This window comes from Miscanthus floridulus, chromosome 15 (genome assembly GCF_019320115.1).
Source record: "Miscanthus floridulus cultivar M001 chromosome 15, ASM1932011v1, whole genome shotgun sequence".
Taxonomy (NCBI): domain Eukaryota; kingdom Viridiplantae; phylum Streptophyta; class Magnoliopsida; order Poales; family Poaceae; genus Miscanthus; species Miscanthus floridulus.
In genome coordinates this window covers 34,023,385-34,044,706 of record NC_089594.1, presented here as the reverse complement: position 1 = coordinate 34,044,706, position 21,322 = coordinate 34,023,385, and the positions used below count along the sequence as shown (strand labels likewise).

Sequence of the window (21,322 nt, the reverse complement as noted above, 5' to 3'; positions counted from 1 at the left end):
ATTTATATATGCGCTTCATGTAAGGTGCAGTTACCGCCACTAGTGAAAATATTTTTGATAGCTAGTAAAAAATGAATTTGCGCGCGGTAAAAACGACCACGAACACAGTACAAATCATCGTTTACAGCCAGTACAAAACGTCACTGTACTTACTCTGTGTTGTCTATCTCGAAAGTTTGATGGCGAGCTACGCTAATGCCGACGTGCGATGCGAGGCATGGTCCTCCGCGACCGAGGGACTGAGGGAGCCATGCCAGCACTTCCTCGATATTCTCTGGTCATGATGAACAGCAAAAGCTAGCACGAGTGACGGAACGACCCAAGCAAATAAAGCAACCGTGTGACAGGATGGACACGCACTCATGTAGCCCTAATCCAACACGGATTAAGAAATGTGCATCCCCAACTGAACGAGGGAGGATAACGACGTGCAGGTTGGAGCAGCAAGCACAGCTGATGAGCACGGAACACGCACACGCTGGCCTTGCGTTTAGTACGATCATTATCAGGCTCAAGTTTAGTGCATCAGTTCCTCTCCACTCTCTCCTGCAGCTAGCTGCAGCTATGTGCGCGGCCCGAGAGAGCCGCAGTGGCACGTGCGCATCCTCGAGTGACCGCCGTGGAAGCAAAATGCACCGCGTGACGGACCGTCGGACCCCATCATTCAGCTACACTTCCATTCATCACGCCGAAACTATCTAATTCCAGTAATGAAAAAGGGGTTTACATATTACGATTTAATGCAGCATTAAAATTTCAAACAGAAAGGAGCCGTTGCAATAAAAATGGGATCATGAATTCAAAAATATGGTTAATATATAGCACTATAAACAGTTCTTCTGGTGTTTCGTCAAAAAAAAAAGGAACAGTTTTTTATGGTGAAACCTCTTCACCTGCGTTCTGATGATACTTACATGACTGCTCATATTTTGCTCTGAATGGAATAGTATATGGGTATATATGTCTTTAGTGGTCAATGTTTGATATATGTGTTACTCTCTCTCTCTCCCAAAAAAGATATAATTTTACAACAGTTTATGTTAAAGTCTAAAATTTGACCAAATTTATATAAGGACTTACTCATATATTTAACGTACTATAAATAGGTACCATTAGATTCGTCATAAAATATTTTATATATATATTTATATATATATTTAACATCATAGATATTAATATTTTTATTTATAATATTTGGTCAAACTTTAGACATTTTAACTAAGAACATATCTAGAATTATATTTTTTTTAACAGAGATGATACAATAGTTTACGACAGAAAGAACTTTGTTTACACGTGTGTGCTAGGATGCACCACGTGGGTGTGTGTCACTATGCTAGAATCACACAAAAAAAAAGGTACCTACATTAGAGACGTTAGTGTGATGTGCGTGAATATTATCTCGTGTAAAAAAAATTATAACCTAGCTTAAAAGTTAGATCCCATGATACAAAAAATCATGTCGCATATATAGCCTCGCAAATGCCACAGGTTTATAAGTGTGATAAACTGAAGGTGTTAGGCAGTAAAGTCGTTGCAATATAATATAATCATATTCATAGCCTCTCTAAGAAACTCTTTATATCTTTCCAAATTTATATAGAGATTTTGGTGAAAAAATACCCTCCAATAGTCTCTTCAATTGGATATCCAAATATAGATATTCTTTATTCTGGATTTGTCGCTAGCGAAAGATGGAGAGCGAGCATGACTCTCTAGACTATGGACAAGATATAGAAAAGCTGTTGGAGAATACAAAGATATAGAAAATAATTTTTACTCAAATGATTCTCCAAATAATGATTTCGAGAGCCAATTTTAGAAAGGCTCATGGAGATGTTGAAAAACGGCAAAATCTGGACGAGCCTAACTTAATGTACATGCTAAACAAGGCCTACAAAGAGACCAGCTAGGCATTATATGCTCCAACGTACCTAAACCACACATGCTTTGGTCCCAAAAAAAATGCACAAAGAGAAAAGAAAAACGAAGCTATCCCCATCAGGACCATAATATTCGCCAGTGATCGTTTTATTCGAAATCCAAAGGATGGTCGAAATTGATAGCCACGTGGTTAACGACGTCCACCACCACGTTATCGATTCATGCGAGAATTATCCTGGAAAACAATGAGTATCGGCACTATATATATGCCTTGCTTGGTGTAATTAAACTGCAAAAGCGTAAAGGGTCAATTGTTTAAATTGCATCATTTTCATCATCTTTATTAACCTTTACACATGTAAAGAAAACGACATGATTAAACTTACAAGATGTGCAGTTAATGGGCATAGAATAAGACTCCCGACCATTATTGCATAGCCAGCATGATGTTGCACTTGCCTCTCCTTCTCGGTGTCTCTGCTACAGAAACGATTAGAGGAGAAACGATTGTACTTTTGATTTACAAAGGCGGTTAAAAGTGGCACTGTCTCTAAAAGTACTCGGCAAATTTAGAGACGGTTGGTCCATTTAAGAATACACACAATAAAGTATCGTCTACGAAAATAAATTTTAATAAAGGACGGGATCTTATGGTCTAGCTCTCAAAATATATGCCATTTTTAGAGGCTTAATAAACCACCTCCATTAATTGAGGGGTAGCCTGTCTTGGCCTGCTATCAGCCAGAGGGCACATAACAGATGGTGAAAGAAACTATAGCCACTTCTATCCCTTCGTCTCGCTATCGCGCACACTTCTAACCCACTGCCTCATCACTTTCGCCCCCACCCCGATGCTCTAGGTGCTGCCCACCTAACTCTGATATTTCCTTCCTGTCTCTACCACTTACCACTGTCCAACGACGTTTCCTCTCCCTATCTTGATGCCGGCATGAACAAGACCTCCCATTGACGAGTGAACCCCACGAGTGCAGCCTGCTAGCCGAGCGTGGCGCGCAGGGGTGGAGGCCCGCCAACCAACAGTCTGTTCGGCTGGGGCTGAAACGATCGTATACGATCGTGGATTATTACTGCTGGCTGCTTTGGTGTGAGAGAAAAATACTGTTCTGGCTGAAAATTTACGCCTAACTGGGTTACGTGATCTACGACCATGATACGGAAAGAGGGGTTATACCTAGGGTGTCGGTGGAGTCAGGCTAGCGGGGCCGTGGCGGGTCGGTGCAGTGGCTAGGCGACGCGGTGTAGGCAAACCCGCAACGGCGAGGAAGACGATCGGGGTCGCCGAAGTACTCTGGCTCCGCTCCGACGAGCTCTTCTCTGCAAAAAAAAACATAAAACTGTCAATACAAAATTTCGGCAGCACCTCCCCTGCACGGTGAGGTTTCCAAAACCTGCAAGAAAACCAACGACACAATGGCCGACATGCACATATATATGAACGGCACGATGGCCGACATGCACACGAAGGCACCCTAACCAGGACATCTTAATCTATTCATGCATCCACATCCATCAGGCGGAGACGGCATAGGGGCTCACCACTACAGAATGGCGACCGAGATGGTCGAATGCGAAGGCGTAGTTGCTTCAGCGGCCTCCTTCTTTTCGTCCTTCTTCCTCCTCTCCTCCTCTTCCTCTGTTTCTCCTCCTCCTCCGGCGGCGCGGCGCGGGGGGCGGCGCTGGCGCGAGCGCGCATGCAGGGGTGGCACTGGCGCGTGCGTGTGTGCGGTGTGTGTGGGCCGGCCCAGCCGACGGGGTTAAATTCCCCCTTTGCCGAGTGCCCCCGATCTGGCACTCGGCAAAGGTTTTTTTTTAATTTTTTTTAATTCCTTGCCGAGTGCCCCCGATCTGGCACTCGGCAAAGGTTTTTTATTTATTTTTAATTATTTGCTGAGTGCCACCTGGCCTGGCACAAGGCAAAGAGGGGTTTTTTTAAAAAAAATTAAATTTTTTAAAAAATCTTTGCCGAGTGTCTTATCCTGACACTCGGCAAAGAGGCTCCTTTGCCGAGTGTCATTTTTTGACACTCGACAAACTATATTTTTTTCATTTTTGACCTTCAAACTTTTTCTGTAGTCCTCATACAATACCTGGTACTCCATGTTCCAATGTGGCACATTTCTCGGACTTTTTCTATATTTCTTTAATTTATTTCATTTAATTGAATTTTCTTGGATAATTCAAATTATAACTGCTAGTCATTCGAATAATGAAAAAAAATGAATAGAAAAATAATATTCATGTTATTTAGTATAATGTGAGGCCGTATCCCGGAACAGACCACCAATTTCGAACATCTTGTTCACGAAACATGACCACGAACTTGCGGTCGAGTTGTTTTTAAATTCTATAAAAAGCAAACGAAGTCCAAAAATCATGAAACTTGTCAAGATGTCATGATATCATATGTGGAGGCTGTGATAGAAAACTACAAAGGTTTCGCGCAAGTTGTCACGTATGATGCTTGCAAACCGAAGAATCTCCGAAGAAGTTTCATGATTTCGTGAAGAGGGCGACGAGGTGGTAAGCATCGTACGTGACAAACTTACGCAAAACCTCCTCAATTTTTTTATCACAGCCTCCACATATGATATCATGACATCTTGACAAGTTTCATGATTTTCGGACTTCGTTTGCTTTTTATAGAATTTAAAAACAACTCGACCGCAAGTTCGTGGTCATGTTTCGTGAACAAGATGTTCGAAATTGGTGGTTTGTTCCTGGATACGGCCTCACATTATACTAAATAACATGAATATCATTTTTCCATTCATTTTTTTCATTATTCGAATGACTAGCCGTTATAATTTGAATTATCCAAGAAAATTCAATTAAATGAAATAAATTAAAGAAATATAGAAAAAGTCCAAGAAATGTGCCACATTGGTACATGGAGTACCAGGTATTGTATGAGGACTGTAGAAAAAGTTTGGAGGTCAAAAGTAAAAAAAAATATGGTTTGCCGAGTGTCAAAAAAATGACACTCGGCAAAGGAGCCTCTTTGCCGAGTGTCACGAGATGACACTCGGCAAAGGATTAACGGTGCTTGCCGGCCGTTAACGGCGGCGGCCCTTTGCCGAGTGTCTTATCCTGACACTCGGCAAACCACCTCTTTGCCGAGTGTTATTGTTTGCCGAGTTCTCGGCACTCGGCAAACCACCTCTTTGTCGAGTGCCAGTTGTTTGCCGAGTGCTTTCTCGCTGGCACTCGGCAAACAGCCTCTTTGCTGAGTGCCCGATAAAATGCACTCGGCAAAGTCTAGGACACTTGGCAAAGAAGTCGTCTCCTGTAGTGTATATAAGCAGTGGTAAGTCAATGCTTTTTTTACCACAACCATACTTCAGATGTGGATCATATCAATTGAACGAGAACGTATTGCATCAATCGAACGGAAAAGCAAAGCAGCAGGGGTTCCAAACCTTACATCTCCTTGGTGCCCTTGAATGCATGTTCCAGGGCTCGGCATTCGTCTCTCTCCCGTATACACATCTGAACCCCCGGCGTGCACTCCGCCCTACCGCCACCGACGCTGGCGCCGGCGGCCCCGCCCGGCTTCGTGCCTCACTAGGCGGCGGTGCCCTGCCCACTGCGGGCCCCGCCGCGGTCTCGCCTCGCCCGGTGGTGGCCCTGCGCGACCTTGCCCGGCAGCGGTGACGCCCCACGCGTCCGATGTGGGAGGGCCAGGGAGGCGCGCAGGGCAGGAGCAGGTCCCTTGCCTTGTGGCCGACCATGGCGTCGCCCTCGCCTGGTGCCCTAGCGGCCGGTGTCCTGGAGAGGAGGAGTCGTGGGTGTGGTGTGGGAGAGGAGTCGCATGCGTCTGGGAGCGCGTGCGTAGGGGAGGGAGAGAGTCACGCGGAGGTGGGCGCGGGATCGGATGAGTGACGAGGACTGATCCAAGCAATCTTGTCCGTCGGATGTGAGTGATTAAGAGGAAGAAGGTAGAGTGAATCTCGTCCTTTGATTTGAAAGGTTAGCCGCTGTTGGATGTAATTTTTGGGGTGCACATAGGAAAGATTATGAATGTGATGGACAGTTTATGGGGTGACTTTAGGAAAATTTACAAGCGATACATTATTAGTGGTAGAAATTTACCTTTTCATTTTTAGTTCTTTTGTTTGTTATATGCTTTCTGTACCGGCTAGTAAGTTACAGCCTGTTCGGCTGGGCCTGAAACGATCGTATACGATCGTGGATTATTACTGCTAGGTGGTTTGGTGTGAGAGAAAAATACTGTTCTGGCTGGAAATTTACGATCGTTTATGACCAAGCGAACAAGCTCTTAGCCCAGCCTAGCCCCCTTGCTCTTCTTCTCTTCCATTTTCCCCTCCTGCGCTTAGCCCCAACCTCCTTTCCCAACACATTCGCGGCACACTCGACATCCGATCCACCACCTCGCCCCACGTGTGTGCTTTGTTCCTCTACTCTGATGTTTCCTAGCCCAATCAGCTCGCCTAGCTTGGCACGTACCCAGGAGTGTAGTGCCGCACCCACACACTTGCTCTCAATAATAGATCAGCTCCACTTTTCTGCTACTCGTGCCACTTCTCCTACCTTGAGCCAAACCTCCGCTGCCATGGTTTTCCCCTTTCGCCAAGGATATGGCCGGTAGTGACCATCATGGTCAATCTTTCCTACTTGGTCGAGACCACACCTAGGCGGCTAGGCCCTTGGCCTTTCCTCTCCCCTCTTCAACTTATAGAGCCACTAAGGACCCGCCATTAATTGAGTATCGTCTATGAAAATAAATTAATAGAGGTGGGTTGTTAAGTGATCGACCTCTGAAAATATGGGCCATTTTTAGAGGCAGGTCTCTTAATAAGCCTCCTCCATTAATTGAAAGTATGTAACAAAGGGTGAGAGAAACCCTAGTCACTTCTATTGCGCTCACTTCTAACCCCTACCTCATCACTTTCGCCCACCCCGATGCTCTTGGTGTTGTCCATGATGTTTCCTCTCCCTATCTTGGTGGCGGTACGAACAAGACCTCCCCCACGATGAGTGAATGCCATGAGTGTGGCCTTCTAGCTGAGTGCGGCACACAAAGGTGGAGATGCCGCAGGCTAGGGTCAGATGACGGTGGTGGCTCATGTCAAGTGTGGGCCAAGTAAGTGGCGGTGGATCTCAGACTTGAGCATGGAGGCAGATCCGTGGATCTTGTAACACCAAAAAATGATTTTACTAATTAGTGATTAATGTTTTTTCAACACAAGGAGATCCTCATTCCCATTGCATGAACAGAAAATCTCCTACAACTAAAAAGAACAAAGCGTGGATATTTTTTGGTGCGACATTCCAACGTGGGTCCATCATCCTGCCTCCCCGTGCGATTTTTTTCCACCTCGATGGTATGCCCGCCCGTGCAAAAGGAAACTCACGGCCTCCACGCTCTGCCTTCCTGTGCGAAAAGGATTGGCTTCACCCCGCTTGCCCTGTCACCCTCCGGCAATCCCGCGTGCGCCTCCCTTGCAAACCATGCGAACCCTGTCTGCCCCCTCCACACAAAGGAAGTCAAAGCCAGCGCGATCAAGGCCGCTCCAGACATTGCGCAATTTTCGCGTCCCAGGATTGCCTAAAACCATGCTGCCGCTTCCCCATTCCTTACTAGAGCCATGGTGTGTGCGTCCTCCACGGTCGTCCACCCGACCATCGTTGCATGCCCATGCAAACACCAGAAACTTGGGCATCTTGGGCTCCCGACGGTGGTTAGGGTCGAGGTCGTTTGGGTGTGTGCGGCACGGCGGGCCTGGGTGTGATGACGAGAATGGCTTGTGGTTGCGGTGCGCGGATGCGGCACTGATGTCTCAGAGGCAGGCGTTTGGGTGGCGGCGGCGCTTAGGGTAGAGCGGTGCGGGCAGCTACGCTTCCCTGGTGGCGGCGACACTCCCTCGGCGGTGGCCACCGACGGTCACACCTTCAACACCTTCAATTACCTCCTGGGAGATGAATTCAGTGAGTTCTCTTGCCTTCCTGCCCTCCGCCTCTGTCAAGTTCTGTGCTTTTAGCATTTCATCAGTATTTTTTCTCAGTCTTAGATGTATTTTCTAAATTGGGTGTATGGTCAAACCGTGGGGGAATTGAATGACAATTGAAGTTTTGGCGTTGTTGGATGGAGAACCAAATGAAAGAAGGATTAGGACAATCTGGGATTATGTCGTCCAGTGCGCATACCAAAAGGTAACACACTCAACATCCTCCTCTTTTTCATAGAATGGAAACACTCATACGACTGAACTCAAGGCGTTGAATAACAGAATGCAACAGTGCAGGAGTGACTGAAAAAAACGAAATGGTCTTTGTGATCGAGGGAAATGACAACAGCGATCCCATGTATGGCCAAATTCAGAAACTCCGCATGATGATAACCCATTGATTAGAAGGAGATATCTTTTCTATTACGATTAGTATATTGGCACGCTTGTGCATCACTGTATCTTGATCTGCATGATCATGTAGACAATGCATATGTGCCGGGCCGACATGGCACGGGCCAAAGGCAATGCTGGCTCCAAGAAGGAGATTTCAGTTCCCAGGGATGCCAGTGTCAATGTCATCTCTGCTCAACAATGTACTTGAACATCTTGTTAGATTTTTCAATACCATTATCTAAGCTTATGCCACTTAAACTAATATCCTGTTTTAGAGCGATGTAACAATTTCACATTTTATTTGGTTCAGTCTACAGTTTTTTCCCGTGATGATAATCCTGAAGGTATTGAGGCACGTAATGAGGTTAGCACACCCTATTCACTATTATGCATTTATTAATAAGAATTTCAAAATTATGTTCCTACCATTCAAAATAGGTGTCATCATATACCATCTTCTGACTGATTTTATGCCTGTAATTACTAATAAATGTACCTACAAATGACTGATGTGTGCTGCAGGCGAGAGTAATAGTGACCCAGATCCATGAACCATTACATGTAGCACGTGTGTTTGTGGTAATATATACAACAATTGATTATAGGACACAATCCATCAACCAGGTTATGCGTATCATTCATCTTGAGTTGTCATATAGTGAATTGGACTGCATGCATATGATTTTCCATCATCGCTGCCTCCTCCAGCGCTTAGGAACTCAGATGCAAATAAGTATTTTATATTTATTATGTACGGCAAAAAAATGGATTTGATAAGATAGAATAGAAGTCATGCGTTGGTCGTGAATTGGCATGAAGCTCATATGGGTGTGGTCTGATGGTCTCTATGTCAGCTGGTCTAATAACAGGGATGCCTAATAAATCTGCCTGTAGGTAGGAAGTAACCAAACTATCATTAGTTAAGAAGAAAGACAAGCCCGGCAAGAGAAGCAGACTTTTCGTGCCATGTAATATCACACAAGAAGTCAAGAACACATATCCCAGTAATCGCCTCAACTTAATTTTATTGGATTTTTTCTGAAGCTTTTGACATGATCTTTGCCCTGTGATTGAATTTTTCAGTTTCAAGATTCAACTCTTTCAGTTCATCTTGCAGCTGATTTATCTAGCTGGTTTAACTACACCATTAATTAAAAAAACAGGGTTAGGTGCATACTGGTTGTTTATCTGAATAAAATCCAACAACAGGTTGAGAACCTGGACCTGTCATGCTGATAGTTGTAATTACTGATTCTTGTAACTATATAGGATCAGTTTAGTCTTGTGTTTCAGAGTAACTTTAGTTTTAGGCCTTTGTCTAACACTGTCCACTATCCGACAAAATCAATTTTGCATTTTTTTATTTGAAGATATTCCTCTCAGTCTTGCATGTTTCTGTCTACCACAGTTTAGTCCGAAACCTAATATGTTGGTCATCAATCTATAATACTATATCTGACTTTGCACAGGGGCTACGAATGGACTTTGTAATCCAGTTGTTGGCTTATGACCGGAATTCTAGGATAATTTCAACTCGTGTAGAGCCACAAGACTATCTTAAGCGTACCAATGACAATGCCGTGCTGTGCATGACTGTTAATTTCATGAACTTTACTTTTTGAATTAACATGCGTATTTAATTTTATAGTATTGTTATCTTATCGTACGATCCATGTGTTTTTAGTACAAAAATTTAGTTGTCCCGTAGCAACGCACGTGCACGCTACCTAGTACAAGAGTTTAAGAGGGTTTTAGAATAGACAGCAAGGTAAAGGCATATGGTCAAACACTACTTCTCAGTCGCACCTAAAAGAAAGCAACAACCTGAGAAACTACCTCCAGCAACTTGCTACTACAACCAGCTTCTACCAACACACCAGGCCAACACAGAAGTACACCAACGAGATTGCAACTTAACATAAGTTCTGCAATAAGTATATAGGCAGGTGAAGACAAAAGATTGACGTCCCTTGTATATGCAATAACTGATGTGTGATATATACGTGAGATGACCATTATCTAGGGGTAATCCATGATCCCAATCTTACCGTCTTTGTTGGTGCGAATACGCGATCAGAGAGATGGCCACCAGTATTCAAAATCGACATGTGGGTTATTGGCTATATCAGTGGCAGGAATAGTTGCAAGTGGCCAACTGCGCTGATGGAGCAAGACGACCTCCAACATGCATGTGAACTGCACGCGCTGGCAGCATCAAAGTTTGGGAAGCAAACTTTTTGACCATTCAAAAAGTGGCACCCTTTTGAGAGATCAAATCACCCCTCCAAGCCCCAAACCTCCAAGTTTTTCAACTGGGGTTGCGTCACCAGTTTCTATGGGTCTGGTCCAAGTGTCCAAGAGTTCCCACTGCCACTGGTAATAATAAAGGATTGATATAGAGCAAAGCACTTGGTTGTCCAGCTTCTAGCTAGTGCTTTGCCAATCTATCAACTTTCTATCTGTGAGCTTTATCCTTGATAGGAAGCTCGAAAAGTCACATCACGCACCGTGCTATGGGGTAAAAAATGAGAGCACAATAACCATTTGAACTACTGATCGTAGATTGGAATCTGTTTTCAAAAGTTTATGATTATCTATGTATAGATTACAGGTGTCAAATGCATATGCAAAGTTTAGATCAATTAGTGATTGACATTATACCTAGCATGTAGAATTAAGGATTCCCACGTGTTTGATCTGTTAGCAAATATAGAAACAAATCTGCTGTTCATGTAACCCGAACCGCGGGCCTTCGAGGCATGTCCCACAAGACTCACGTTAGAATTCGGATCATATATACTCTATCATGATTCATGCCACAATGCGTATTCTATTTGTTGAAATAATTATTGAGTTGCACTCTTTCCATCCAAAATAAATCTCTATCTCGTATTTTGATGAGTCAATCAATCAATCTTAACTTTGTAAAATTCGCCAAATTTATAGGTGTTTATCAAATTACTCGACAGATTTATACTTGTTTGCTGATATGTTGTGCATTAAATTATCGGAAATACTCGGACGCAGGCGTCCATCCGCTCGTGTTGGTTCGGACACGGCTTCCACACTTGCCCGTCTCTCTATCTCTTCGCTTCGTCTCGTCCTCCCCTATCACTAGGTCTAGGTCTCTCTCGTGTTCACTGGCAGTAGCAGAGCCCCGCGCCGCCACCGTTGCTTCCTTCCTCCACCCAAGCCGACCATGCCGTCTCCTCCCTCAGTTCGTGCAGTGCCTTCCCGACCTCTTCTCCAACCCACCATTGTTAGGATGTGTTGCTGTCGCGGGCTGCGGCGGCCGCCCCTGCCAATGGTGGCTGGGCGCAGGTGTCGAGGCGCTTCAGGTCATCTCCACCCGAGCCAAGGGGCAACCACGAGCGTGTCCGGTGCTGGTGGTGCTTGCACGCCGCCGGCTCCCAACCTGACGGCCGAAATCGATCAGCCTCGTTCTCTCCCCCCTATGTTTCAAATGTATGTTTCAATTGTTGCAGATATTTCTGAGGTATGTTGCAATTGTTTCGTATAGATGTTGCAAAATTAGATCAGTATATTGCATATGTTGCAATGGCTATACATGTATGTTGCAAGCGTTTGTTTCAAATGTTTTATCTGTTTTTTTCTGACGTATGTTGCAACGTTTTTATTTGGATGTTGTGTATGTTTCAGATATATGTTTGCAAGTGTTTTTGTCAGGATGTTGCATATGTTTTGCAATAGCTTTTCAAGTGTTATTTGGTGTTTTCGCTAGTGTTTCATATACATATTTCAAGTGTTTCATCTTTCTTCAGACGCATGTTGGAAAAGTTTCATCAGGATATTTTAAAAATAGATCGGTGTTGTACAAATTGCAATGTGACTCACCTGCCACAGTCGCCTGCGGCAGCTACTCGGGTGTCGTGCATGCGTGTGGGAAGCGTAGGGATAAAAATGGTATGGATATTTTCCGACCGTATTTGAGACCGAATCCGTTTAGAGGGGTTTAAATCCGTTCGTATCCGAGTCCGGATATTCAATATCCGATACCGTATCCGTATCCGAATACTCAAATCACATATTTATGATGTCAATATCCAATCGTATCCTATCCGGCATGGTTGACACTATCCGTATTCGAATCCGAATCCGGACAGAAATATGAAAACAAATGTAATATCAGTGATATCCGTCCGTATCCGATCTGTTTTCATCCCTAGGAAAGCGGAGCGTTGCATGGCTATGGGCACGAGAAGTGGTGTGGGCGGTCCTGGCGCGAGCGTCTGGACGTGGGCGTCCGTCTGGACGTACGGACGCTAGTACTACCCTTGAATTATTCGGAATTAAGCGTTGGAGCACTGACTTCGCATACTCTAGTTTGAAATTTTACGTCAGCCACTGTGTTTCATTCTCGAACTAGTCAGGACATCCTGGAAATTTTGGGTAAACAGACCCGTAAAATTGACGTCAGCTGGTGGGAGCTCTAGCCTGGTTTAGATTGCAAATTTTTGCAATCTGGACACTGTAGCACGTTTCGTTTGTATTTGATAAACTTTGTTCGATTATGGACTAACTAGGCTCAAAAGATTCGTCTCGTGATTTACAACCAAACTGTGCAATTAGTTATTTTTTTTATCTACATTTAATGCTTCATGCATGTGTTTAAAAATTGATGTGATGAAGAGAGAGTAAAAAAACTTGAAATTTGGAGATGATCTAAACAAGGCCCCAGCAATGTTTTATGTTGTGGATTTCTGGTGCACTTGGCCATCTGACAATGCCAGTTCTGACTTGTAGTGTACAACATGGGCTCGTCTCATCATTGCAATCAAGAAGAAGACTCCTAGTACGTACAGTAATCTTCAGCGTCAGCGTCAGGCTCAGCTGCAGACACACGCACAGAGACCGGAGTGGCACCAGTGACCTAACACCACCGCCGGCGACTCGGGCGGGCACCGGCTGCCGGAGTCGCGCCGCCGCATGCACTGCTCGCGCACGCGCAACGACTCTAACGTGTCCGTGCGTTGACCCCAGCCACACGCACATGCAGCAGAGAGAAAAGATGTTCCCTTCGCTCACTCCAGCGGCGGGTAGCAGAGGCGCACAGGCGTTGGCCCACACGATGCTGGGCCTGGTGGACCCCACACGCGTCGTCGCGGAAGTCGTTTTTGATGAGGTGAGTGTAGAAATCATCACTGAATGAAAACGAACCTAATCAGAGAGATTAGGCTCTGTGTCGTCCTGTCCTGCTATACCAGCTTATTATTAGTTTTTGCTTTTTTCATGTGTGTGTGTTTGGCAATTGTGACTTGTGAGGTAAGATGAGCAAATGGGAGCTACGGATTTTGCGCCGAACTGATATGATGCATGTGGTTCGGTTCTACGATTTTACTTTTCCGTGTTCAAATTATATGCACATGGTGTGTTGGCGATCTGTGAGAGATACAGAGACATGCACGAATTTTTCAATACCAAATACCACCCTCTATCTCAAATTATCGGTCGTTTTGGATTTTGTAAACACGTAATTGTTATGTACGCACTGGCGGAGCCAAGGGGGGCCCAATGTTTCACAACAACAAAAAATAGTAGTATGACTTAATATTTTTTATTTATATTAAGAGAAAGATTATATAAAATTCTTGTCATATATACCTATTAATATCTTCTAGATAATATAATTATACAAAACACAACTATATAATAAAATTATCGCAATGAAAAAGATCGAGCCGGCTCCCCTAAGTATAATTCCTGACGGCCGGCCCCCCCTGAGTATAAATCCTGGCTCCGCCACTGTATGTACGTAGATATAGGATATGACTAGATAAATAATAAAAGTTATGTATATCGAGATGAAAGGGCTAGCATCCGGATGTCCGGCAGCAACAGCGCGCGTCCGGACGCAGCTTGCGTTCGAGCGACTCCCCACGCCCCATCATCCCGTCCCCACGTAACAAAAACACGCCTGCTGCGCCCTGCGTAGTAGGAGCGCCGGGAAAAGATCGTGCTGTAAACAGAATTAAGAGTGCGCCCGCGTCTGCGGCATCCTCGTTGCTGCCGCGACCGCAACCGCGTCACGCCATGGCCCGACATGCCCTTTCCCCTGCCGTGCCTTGTCCTCCGCCATGCTCGCGCCCGCATCATGCCATGGCCACGCCACACCCCTTACCTCGTAGCGCCGCCATCCCCCATCATGTCCTGTCCTCCGCCGCGCTCCGCTCCCATTTTATCTCCTCTGTAACATCGGTCCTACCATTACAACATATGCAGTATACATTTGAAACATAACTGTATAGTCATTGCAGCACATGGAACATTCATATCCACTTTTGCAACATCTAGATGAAACACTTGCAATATTTATATGAAACAGTTGCAACATACATCTGAGATAGCTGAAACATTTAGAAGACATACACTTACAACATACATCTAAAAATAGTTGATAACATTTTGGAACATACAATTGCAACATATACGTGTATAGCCATTGCAACTATCCAACACACATGAAACACTTGAAACATACGCTTGCAACATGCATTTTTAGCGCAACATCTACTTGTTGCTTCGACGAATGGAAGCTCGTCGGCACGCAGAGCTTGATGCCGCATGGAGCTCGATCGACGCTAGCGCGAAGTGGGGGGGGGGAGGTTTGTGCCAGCGTGTGGGCAAGTGAAAGTGACCGCGGCGAGCGACCCCGCACTGGAGAAGGCTGCAATGGGTGGGTGCGTGCCATGCCTGCGGTGCGACGCCCATACGCTGGAGAAAGGCGGCGGCGGACGGGGTGCGGTGCCCACAGCGTGGTGCCCCTACACTGGAGAAAGGTCACGACGGACGGGGTGCGGTGCCTGCGATGAACGAGCGTTGTGGAATCGGCCGTAGCGGTCGAACAAGAAAGGGAAGCATCTAGATTTTTTTTAATTGGAGAAGCCAGGAGGGGAGTTTGCCGCTGGTCAGATCTGGTCCGTAGGCCCAGCAAAGGCATGCGTCCGGCCACACGGACACTCGTTAGAGAGCGTTACCGATCCAGAAAAGCTAAAATAACCTATAAATTAAAAGGGACGGAGTACTTCTATAGTCACATCATTTGGTAGACTAGCGAATTCTGAAAATTAGTACGGTATCCTTGTATATGTATCATTAACCAATACTTTTCCGGAGATTAGTATACGTAACTAACCATGATATTATTATCATTTAAGTATTTATTTGATATAGGTATGCTTTGTAGTAGCGTTTTTCCATTCGAAGAATGCTCACATCACCGTAAACCAAAACACGACTTTCTTTCTTGGTTATTAAAGTACGTACTAATATATACTCCCTCCGTCCCTAAATGTTAGTTACCACGATTTGTGTGTCGATAACTTTGACTCGATTTTATAGAAAATACGTGCAACATTTCTATCTCCAAATAAATTTATTAAAAAACTAGATTCAAATATCTATCTAATAATACTAATTATGTATTATAAATATTAATATTTTTAATATACATTTAGTTAAAGTTGTTTCTCGAAAAATGGACGTTTAGGGATGGAGGGAGTACCTTCTGGAGAGTCCCCGACAAACGACCATTTTTTCTTTGACGACTCATCTGCTCTAGGGCAAAGACTGAAAGACTTGTTGCATTGGTTTGGCTAACTGCGAGAGGAAGGCGACAGTGTCCAGAGGCGAAAAAACATGCAGTTCGGAGGTGCCCATGTTTTCTAGACCAGCTTGTCCAACTCCGTGTTTACCAATCCAAGGAATTACGCCATGTACGCCGATTAAGCCAAGCATTCTGCAGACACAGTGAGCTTCCAAGTGATTTGATCTTCAACATCCGGCTTTAGTTCCAGTGCTCCACCACTTGTGATTTTAATTTTCCCAGAGTTGAGCAAACATATAGAGAAGTTCCGAGCTGAATTGGTCGCCAAAAGATTGATGTCGCCCCTCACCCATGTGTTTCCTCTCAAAGCTTGTTTGTGTAGTTTTGTTCTCCCTCGTACTAATTGAAAAAATAGCGGCATCAATCATTTGGGCACACGCCATCCATCCAGGCCGAATTTCAAAATGATGACATCGCTGGCCCCATTTAATTCTTGTAATTGAATTCATTTTAATAATTATAATTTAGACACATATTAATTAAGATAATATGGTTGTATATGGATTATATTTGTATATTATTATAGGCTATACGAGAGAAATACTTATGTGTTGCATTTCTACCTTAAGGGAACGAGTTGAAGAGCGTGCATATCTCACCCTATGAATTTGATATGAATTTGAGATAGGCTTATATGCGAACTTTAGAAAGTAGTGGAATGTAAAATCCCAAGCCAAATAGCCTAATTTATTAAGTAGATTTCAATTTCTCCAAATGAAAGGATCTAAACGCCCCCCAAGAGTAATTCTTCTAGCTGCATTAAAATCGGATTTGGTGCACAGGATGTCCATTTCTAATCAAGGTTTGTTATCCGAGGTCCAAGCAAGCAATCAATTAAAAGTTAGTCCTTCCGTCCCAAATTAGAAGTCAACTTTCTTGGAGAGTCAATGCATCTTAGGTTTGACCAAATTTATATAGAAAAATAATAACATTTATGATACCCAATAAGTATCATTAGATTCTTCACTAATTATATTTTTATAGCATACCTATTTGATGTCATAAATCTTTGTAATTTTCTCTATAATTTTAGTCAAACTTTAAGATGCTTTGGCTCTCAAGAAAGTTGGAATGACTTATAATTTGTAATGGAGGGAGTATGTTTTAGCTTTTGGACAATAGATTTGGCTCATATCAACTTGAGATTGTGGTTGCATGTCTCCATTCATTCCTTTTAATAAGGGACATATATTTCTTAATTAGCATGATTCATCTTCAACAAATAGGAGTATAGGGGTAATCTGTCATAAAAATCTCAAACTTCAAGTTTTTTTGAGACAGAAGTAGTATCTTAGTGTTTTTGCCTACTAACTCTTTCAGTCCATTCATGCCAAAAAGAGAGAGAAGATCATTTCGGACATTGACGCAGTGGCTAACACGCCAATTACACCCACACATCACCAGTCTAAAACATAAAAAAGTTTATATTTTCCCAAACAATTCAAAGCAAACCCAGCTATTTTTATTTATTCATAAAATAAAAAAAATATTCAAAAAGTTTTTGACAATAATGAAGGCTTTCACATATACTTCCTCTATTCTGGTCATTCCAACTTTCTTGAAGAGTCAAAACATCTTAAGTTTGACTAAAATTATAGAGAGAGTTACAAAGATTATGACATTAAATAGGTATGAAAATATAATTAATGAAGAATATACTTAGTTGGTATCATAAATGTTATTATTTTATTATATAAATTTAGTCAAACTTGAGATGTTTTGACTCTTCAAGAAAACTAAAATGACGTATAATTTAGAATGAAGGGATACTTACGACAAGAGTATGTTTCATCAATGGCTGACACAAGACAATGCTAAGCACACGGTGACCCATACCAGAGTCCAACATCGTTGACCAGAGGCACAGCAGCAAAAGTCCAAGGAGTGATGTAACCAAGCACTTAAAGTCCAACAGGGCACAGCCGCAAAGAATTAAAAAAAGTGAGAAAAGAAAAAGGGAAATAAATAAATAAATCTACTCCAATAAAGAGAGGAATTTAAAGACAAGAGCGCATGGGCGCGCGCAAACGGCAGCGCTGACCAGAAACCAGACGCAGAGAGACATCTGCCTACTCTCTGCTCTCGGGCTCTCTCTATATATAGCATCATCCATCAGCACCCTTCTCCCACACAGCCTCTCGCATCACCTAGCTAGCTGCCTCATCAATCGCAAGCGCTTGCCTCCTGCGCTCTTCCACTCCGACAAGGAGGAAGAGGAAGAAATCCCAGAGAGGGATCAGCCGGAGGTCGCTCGCTCAGTGGCCATGGCACCGGCAGCGCACAACGTAGTGAATAACATGCACTCCGTTGCGCCCATGGAGGTGTCAGTCGAGGCCGGCAACGCCAGTGCTGCCGAGTGGCTGGACGACGACGGCCGCCCGCGCCGCACCGGCACGTTCTGGACGGCCAGCGCGCACATCATCACCGCCGTCATCGGCTCCGGCGTGCTCTCCCTGGCCTGGGCCATCGCGCAGCTCGGCTGGGTCGCCGGCCCTACCGCGATGCTCCTCTTCGCCATCGTCACCTACTACACCGCCACGCTGCTCGCCGAGTGCTACCGCACGGGTGATCCGGAGACGGGCAAGCGAAACTACACCTACATGGACGCCGTGCGCTCCAACCTCGGCGGCGCCAAGGTCGTGTTCTGCGGCGTGATCCAGTACGCCAACCTCGTCGGCGTCGCCATCGGGTACACCATCGCGTCGTCCATCAGCATGAAGGCCATCAGGAGAGCTGGGTGCTTCCACACCCACGGACATGCCGATCCCTGCAAGAGCTCCAGCACGCCGTACATGATCCTCTTCGGCGTTGTGCAGATTCTCTTCTCGCAGATACCGGACTTTGATCAGATTTGGTGGCTCTCCATTGTGGCCGCCGTCATGTCCTTCACTTATTCTTCCATCGGGCTCTCCCTCGGCATCGCACAGACCATCTGTAAGTTATTGATTCTTCAATCGGATTGGTTAGGTACTCATGCTGCATGTGACTAGGATTGTTGGATTCTTGGTTACCGACATGTGCTCAATCGATGCAATCGTTTGCAGCCAATGGTGGGTTCAAGGGCAGCCTCACTGGCGTCAGCATCGGCGCCAGCGTCACCTCCACACAGAAGATCTGGCACACCCTTCAGGCCTTCGGCGACATCGCCTTCGCCTACTCCTTCTCCAACATCCTCATCGAAATCCAAGTAAGCAACCATCCCCTCTTCAGCTCCACTGTTCTGTTCTCTGCGACTGGATTCCCCTGTTTCTAACCAAGTCTGCTCTGGTTCTTGCTCAGGACACGATCAAGGCACCACCACCGTCGGAGTCGAAGGTGATGCAGAAGGCGACGCGTCTAAGCGTGGCGACGACGACGATATTCTACATGCTGTGTGGATGCATGGGGTACGCAGCGTTCGGTGATAACGCGCCAGATAACCTCCTCACCGGCTTTGGCTTCTACGAGCCTTTCTGGCTTCTCGACATCGCCAACATCGCCATCGTCGTCCACCTCGTCGGCGCCTACCAGGTGTTCTGCCAGCCTATCTTTGCCTTCGTCGAGCGCCGCGCGGCTACCGCCTGGCCGGACAGCGCCTTCATCTCCAGGGAGCTCCGCGTGGGTCCCTTCGCGCTCAGCGTGTTCCGCCTGACATGGCGCTCGGCGTTCGTGTGCGTCACCACCGTCGTGGCCATGCTGCTGCCATTCTTCGGTGACGTGGTGGGGCTCCTTGGCGCCGTCTCCTTCTGGCCGCTCACCGTCTACTTCCCCGTCGAGATGTACATCAAGCAGCACCGCGTGCCGCGCGGCAGCACCAAGTGGATCTGTCTCCAGACACTCAGCGTCAGCTGTCTTCTTGTCTCCATCGCCGCCGCGGCAGGATCCATTGCCGATGTGATCGACGCGCTCAAGGTCTACCGGCCGTTCAGCGGTTAACTTCGCAGAACGTGGAGGGATCATATGCAGAACGACTAAAGACCGTGAGCAACCACACTAAATCACTGGACCATTTGAGAACAATAAGCGAGCAAGGTGACCTGGCGACTGTATTGCTCCACCAGTTGGTTCAATTAGGCAGGATCTAGCTCTAAGCAGTCTGTTCCTTACCTTTTAAGATTAAATTAGGTATATCCTAACTTCATTGGTAGCGATAAGCTGCTATACTTTTTGCCACTAACCTGTTATGGTCATCTGCGCTGCACGGGATGTGCATGCAATCTTGTGGAATTGCTAGTGCATGTCGATGAACCATCCAAAACTATGTTAGAAACGTGAAGATGCTATATCGAGATTGATCAACAGCGCATAACTAATTGACGGGCCAACTTTACACGCTGCCCAAAGAACTTTTTTATCCATTGTCTAAGGTGAGGACCCTTGGTGCTTTGAAATATCATACAATTTGCTGCCCAAAGAACTTTTTTATCCCTATGGAAGTGATTGTTGCTAGGGGCTTTACTTTAATCCACTTTATATACTATGCACCGTAAGTTTTCCACTACTGCCATAGGTAATGGTCCAACTAAATCGATTCCCCACTGCTATAATGGTCAGGTTGGGCATATTAGATTGGTTGTTGATCCTGAGTTGTTTGCATTTCTAGGCATCATATAGAATCCCTCGTAGTGCTTGACTTGTGCTTTGGCATTTGTGCTTTGGTCACATGGCCAGATGTAGGAAAGTAATGGCGATCGTACATACATACAAGGTTATAGTTGATGATTTGGAAGCATGTTTTCGATTCTGAGTTGCTCTTAGGTTTTGTAATTTACATGATGAAAGACATTATTGGTGCTCTCTATTCTTTGCTACTGATTGCACTGATAAAACGCCCAAATATCTCATAAAATACATCTAGTGGGACTGGTAGCTTCTATCCTGCTGATTTTGCTAGATCACCAACTTTGTTGTTGTCTATCTTGGGAATGCTCTTTGTTGTTGTAAGGAAAATGGACCATTGGCCCATTTAGTTTGGATTTTGGTGTTTGATGATCAACATGACCAAGTTGGACTAACGTGTTTGCAAGTGTTTGTTTTGTAGTCCAATAGGGTGCAAATGTGACTTGGACAAAGGTGACATGATGATCCGGTAATTAACACCTCAAGAAAGACCATAGAAGCAACATAGAAGACCTAGAAAATCAAGCAAGTTCAAGCCACAAAGATTGGAGTCAAGTCGGACGCTAGAGATCACGAAAACAGGACATTCACTACTGGAAACAGAGACTTTGCCGAGTGCAAAATTCTTTGCCGAGTGTTAAAAATCGAGCACTCGGCAAAGACCTTCTTTGCCGAGTGCTGCACTCGGCAAAGAATTGCACTCGACAAAGATTTCTTTGCCGAGTGCCGGGCACTCGGCAAAAAAATGCACTCGGCAAAAGACTTCTTCGCCGAGTGCCAGACTCTCGGCAAAAGAGCAGCACTCGGCATAGGCTGACCCGCGTAACGGTGT

At 45.0% G+C, this 21,322-nt stretch overlaps 2 protein-coding genes across 5 annotated transcripts; both read left to right on the top strand.

Annotated features, from left to right (window-relative positions):
• Positions 1 to 7,570: 7,570 nt before the first annotated feature.
• LOC136506441 (uncharacterized) lies at positions 7,571 to 9,659 on the top strand. 4 transcript variants are annotated; one of them, XR_010771591.1, is made up of 7 exons: positions 7,571 to 7,851; positions 7,994 to 8,076; positions 8,164 to 8,229; positions 8,356 to 8,467; positions 8,578 to 8,631; positions 9,162 to 9,271; positions 9,351 to 9,659. XR_010771591.1 is itself a non-coding variant. In XM_066501372.1 (6 exons), exons 1-6 carry the CDS (start codon positions 7,843 to 7,845, stop codon positions 9,189 to 9,191), a joined length of 354 nt encoding a protein of 117 aa, XP_066357469.1. In that variant the 5' UTR covers positions 7,571 to 7,842; the 3' UTR covers positions 9,192 to 9,659. The 4 variants fall into 4 exon arrangements, 1 of the variants encoding a protein (XP_066357469.1); XM_066501372.1 differs by having other exon boundaries at positions 9,162 to 9,659; XR_010771592.1 differs by lacking the exons at positions 9,162 to 9,271; positions 9,351 to 9,659 and having other exon boundaries at positions 8,154 to 8,618.
• An 8,348-nt stretch (positions 9,660 to 18,007) lies between these two features.
• Positions 18,008 to 20,097, top strand: LOC136507889 (amino acid permease 3-like). Its single transcript, XM_066502482.1, has 3 exons — positions 18,008 to 18,825; positions 18,936 to 19,078; positions 19,171 to 20,097. The coding sequence occupies exons 1-3, from the start codon at positions 18,156 to 18,158 to the stop codon at positions 19,804 to 19,806; spliced, it is 1,449 nt and encodes a 482-aa protein (XP_066358579.1). The 5' UTR covers positions 18,008 to 18,155; the 3' UTR covers positions 19,807 to 20,097.
• The last annotated feature ends 1,225 nt before the right edge of the window (positions 20,098 to 21,322 follow it).

Coding starts and splice junctions, on each gene's coding strand:
- LOC136506441 (XM_066501372.1), top strand. Junction 8,077..8,163: donor TCCAGTGCGCATACCAAAAG/GTAACACACTCA, acceptor AGAATGCAACAG/TGCAGGAGTGACTGAAAAAA. Junction 8,468..8,577: donor TGTCATCTCTGCTCAACAAT/GTACTTGAACAT, acceptor TATTTGGTTCAG/TCTACAGTTTTTTCCCGTGA.
- LOC136507889 (XM_066502482.1), top strand. CDS start 18,156: ATGGCACCGGCAGCGCACAACGTAGTGAATAACATGCACTCCGTTGCG. Junction 18,826..18,935: donor CGGCATCGCACAGACCATCT/GTAAGTTATTGA, acceptor AATCGTTTGCAG/CCAATGGTGGGTTCAAGGGC. Junction 19,079..19,170: donor ACATCCTCATCGAAATCCAA/GTAAGCAACCAT, acceptor GTTCTTGCTCAG/GACACGATCAAGGCACCACC.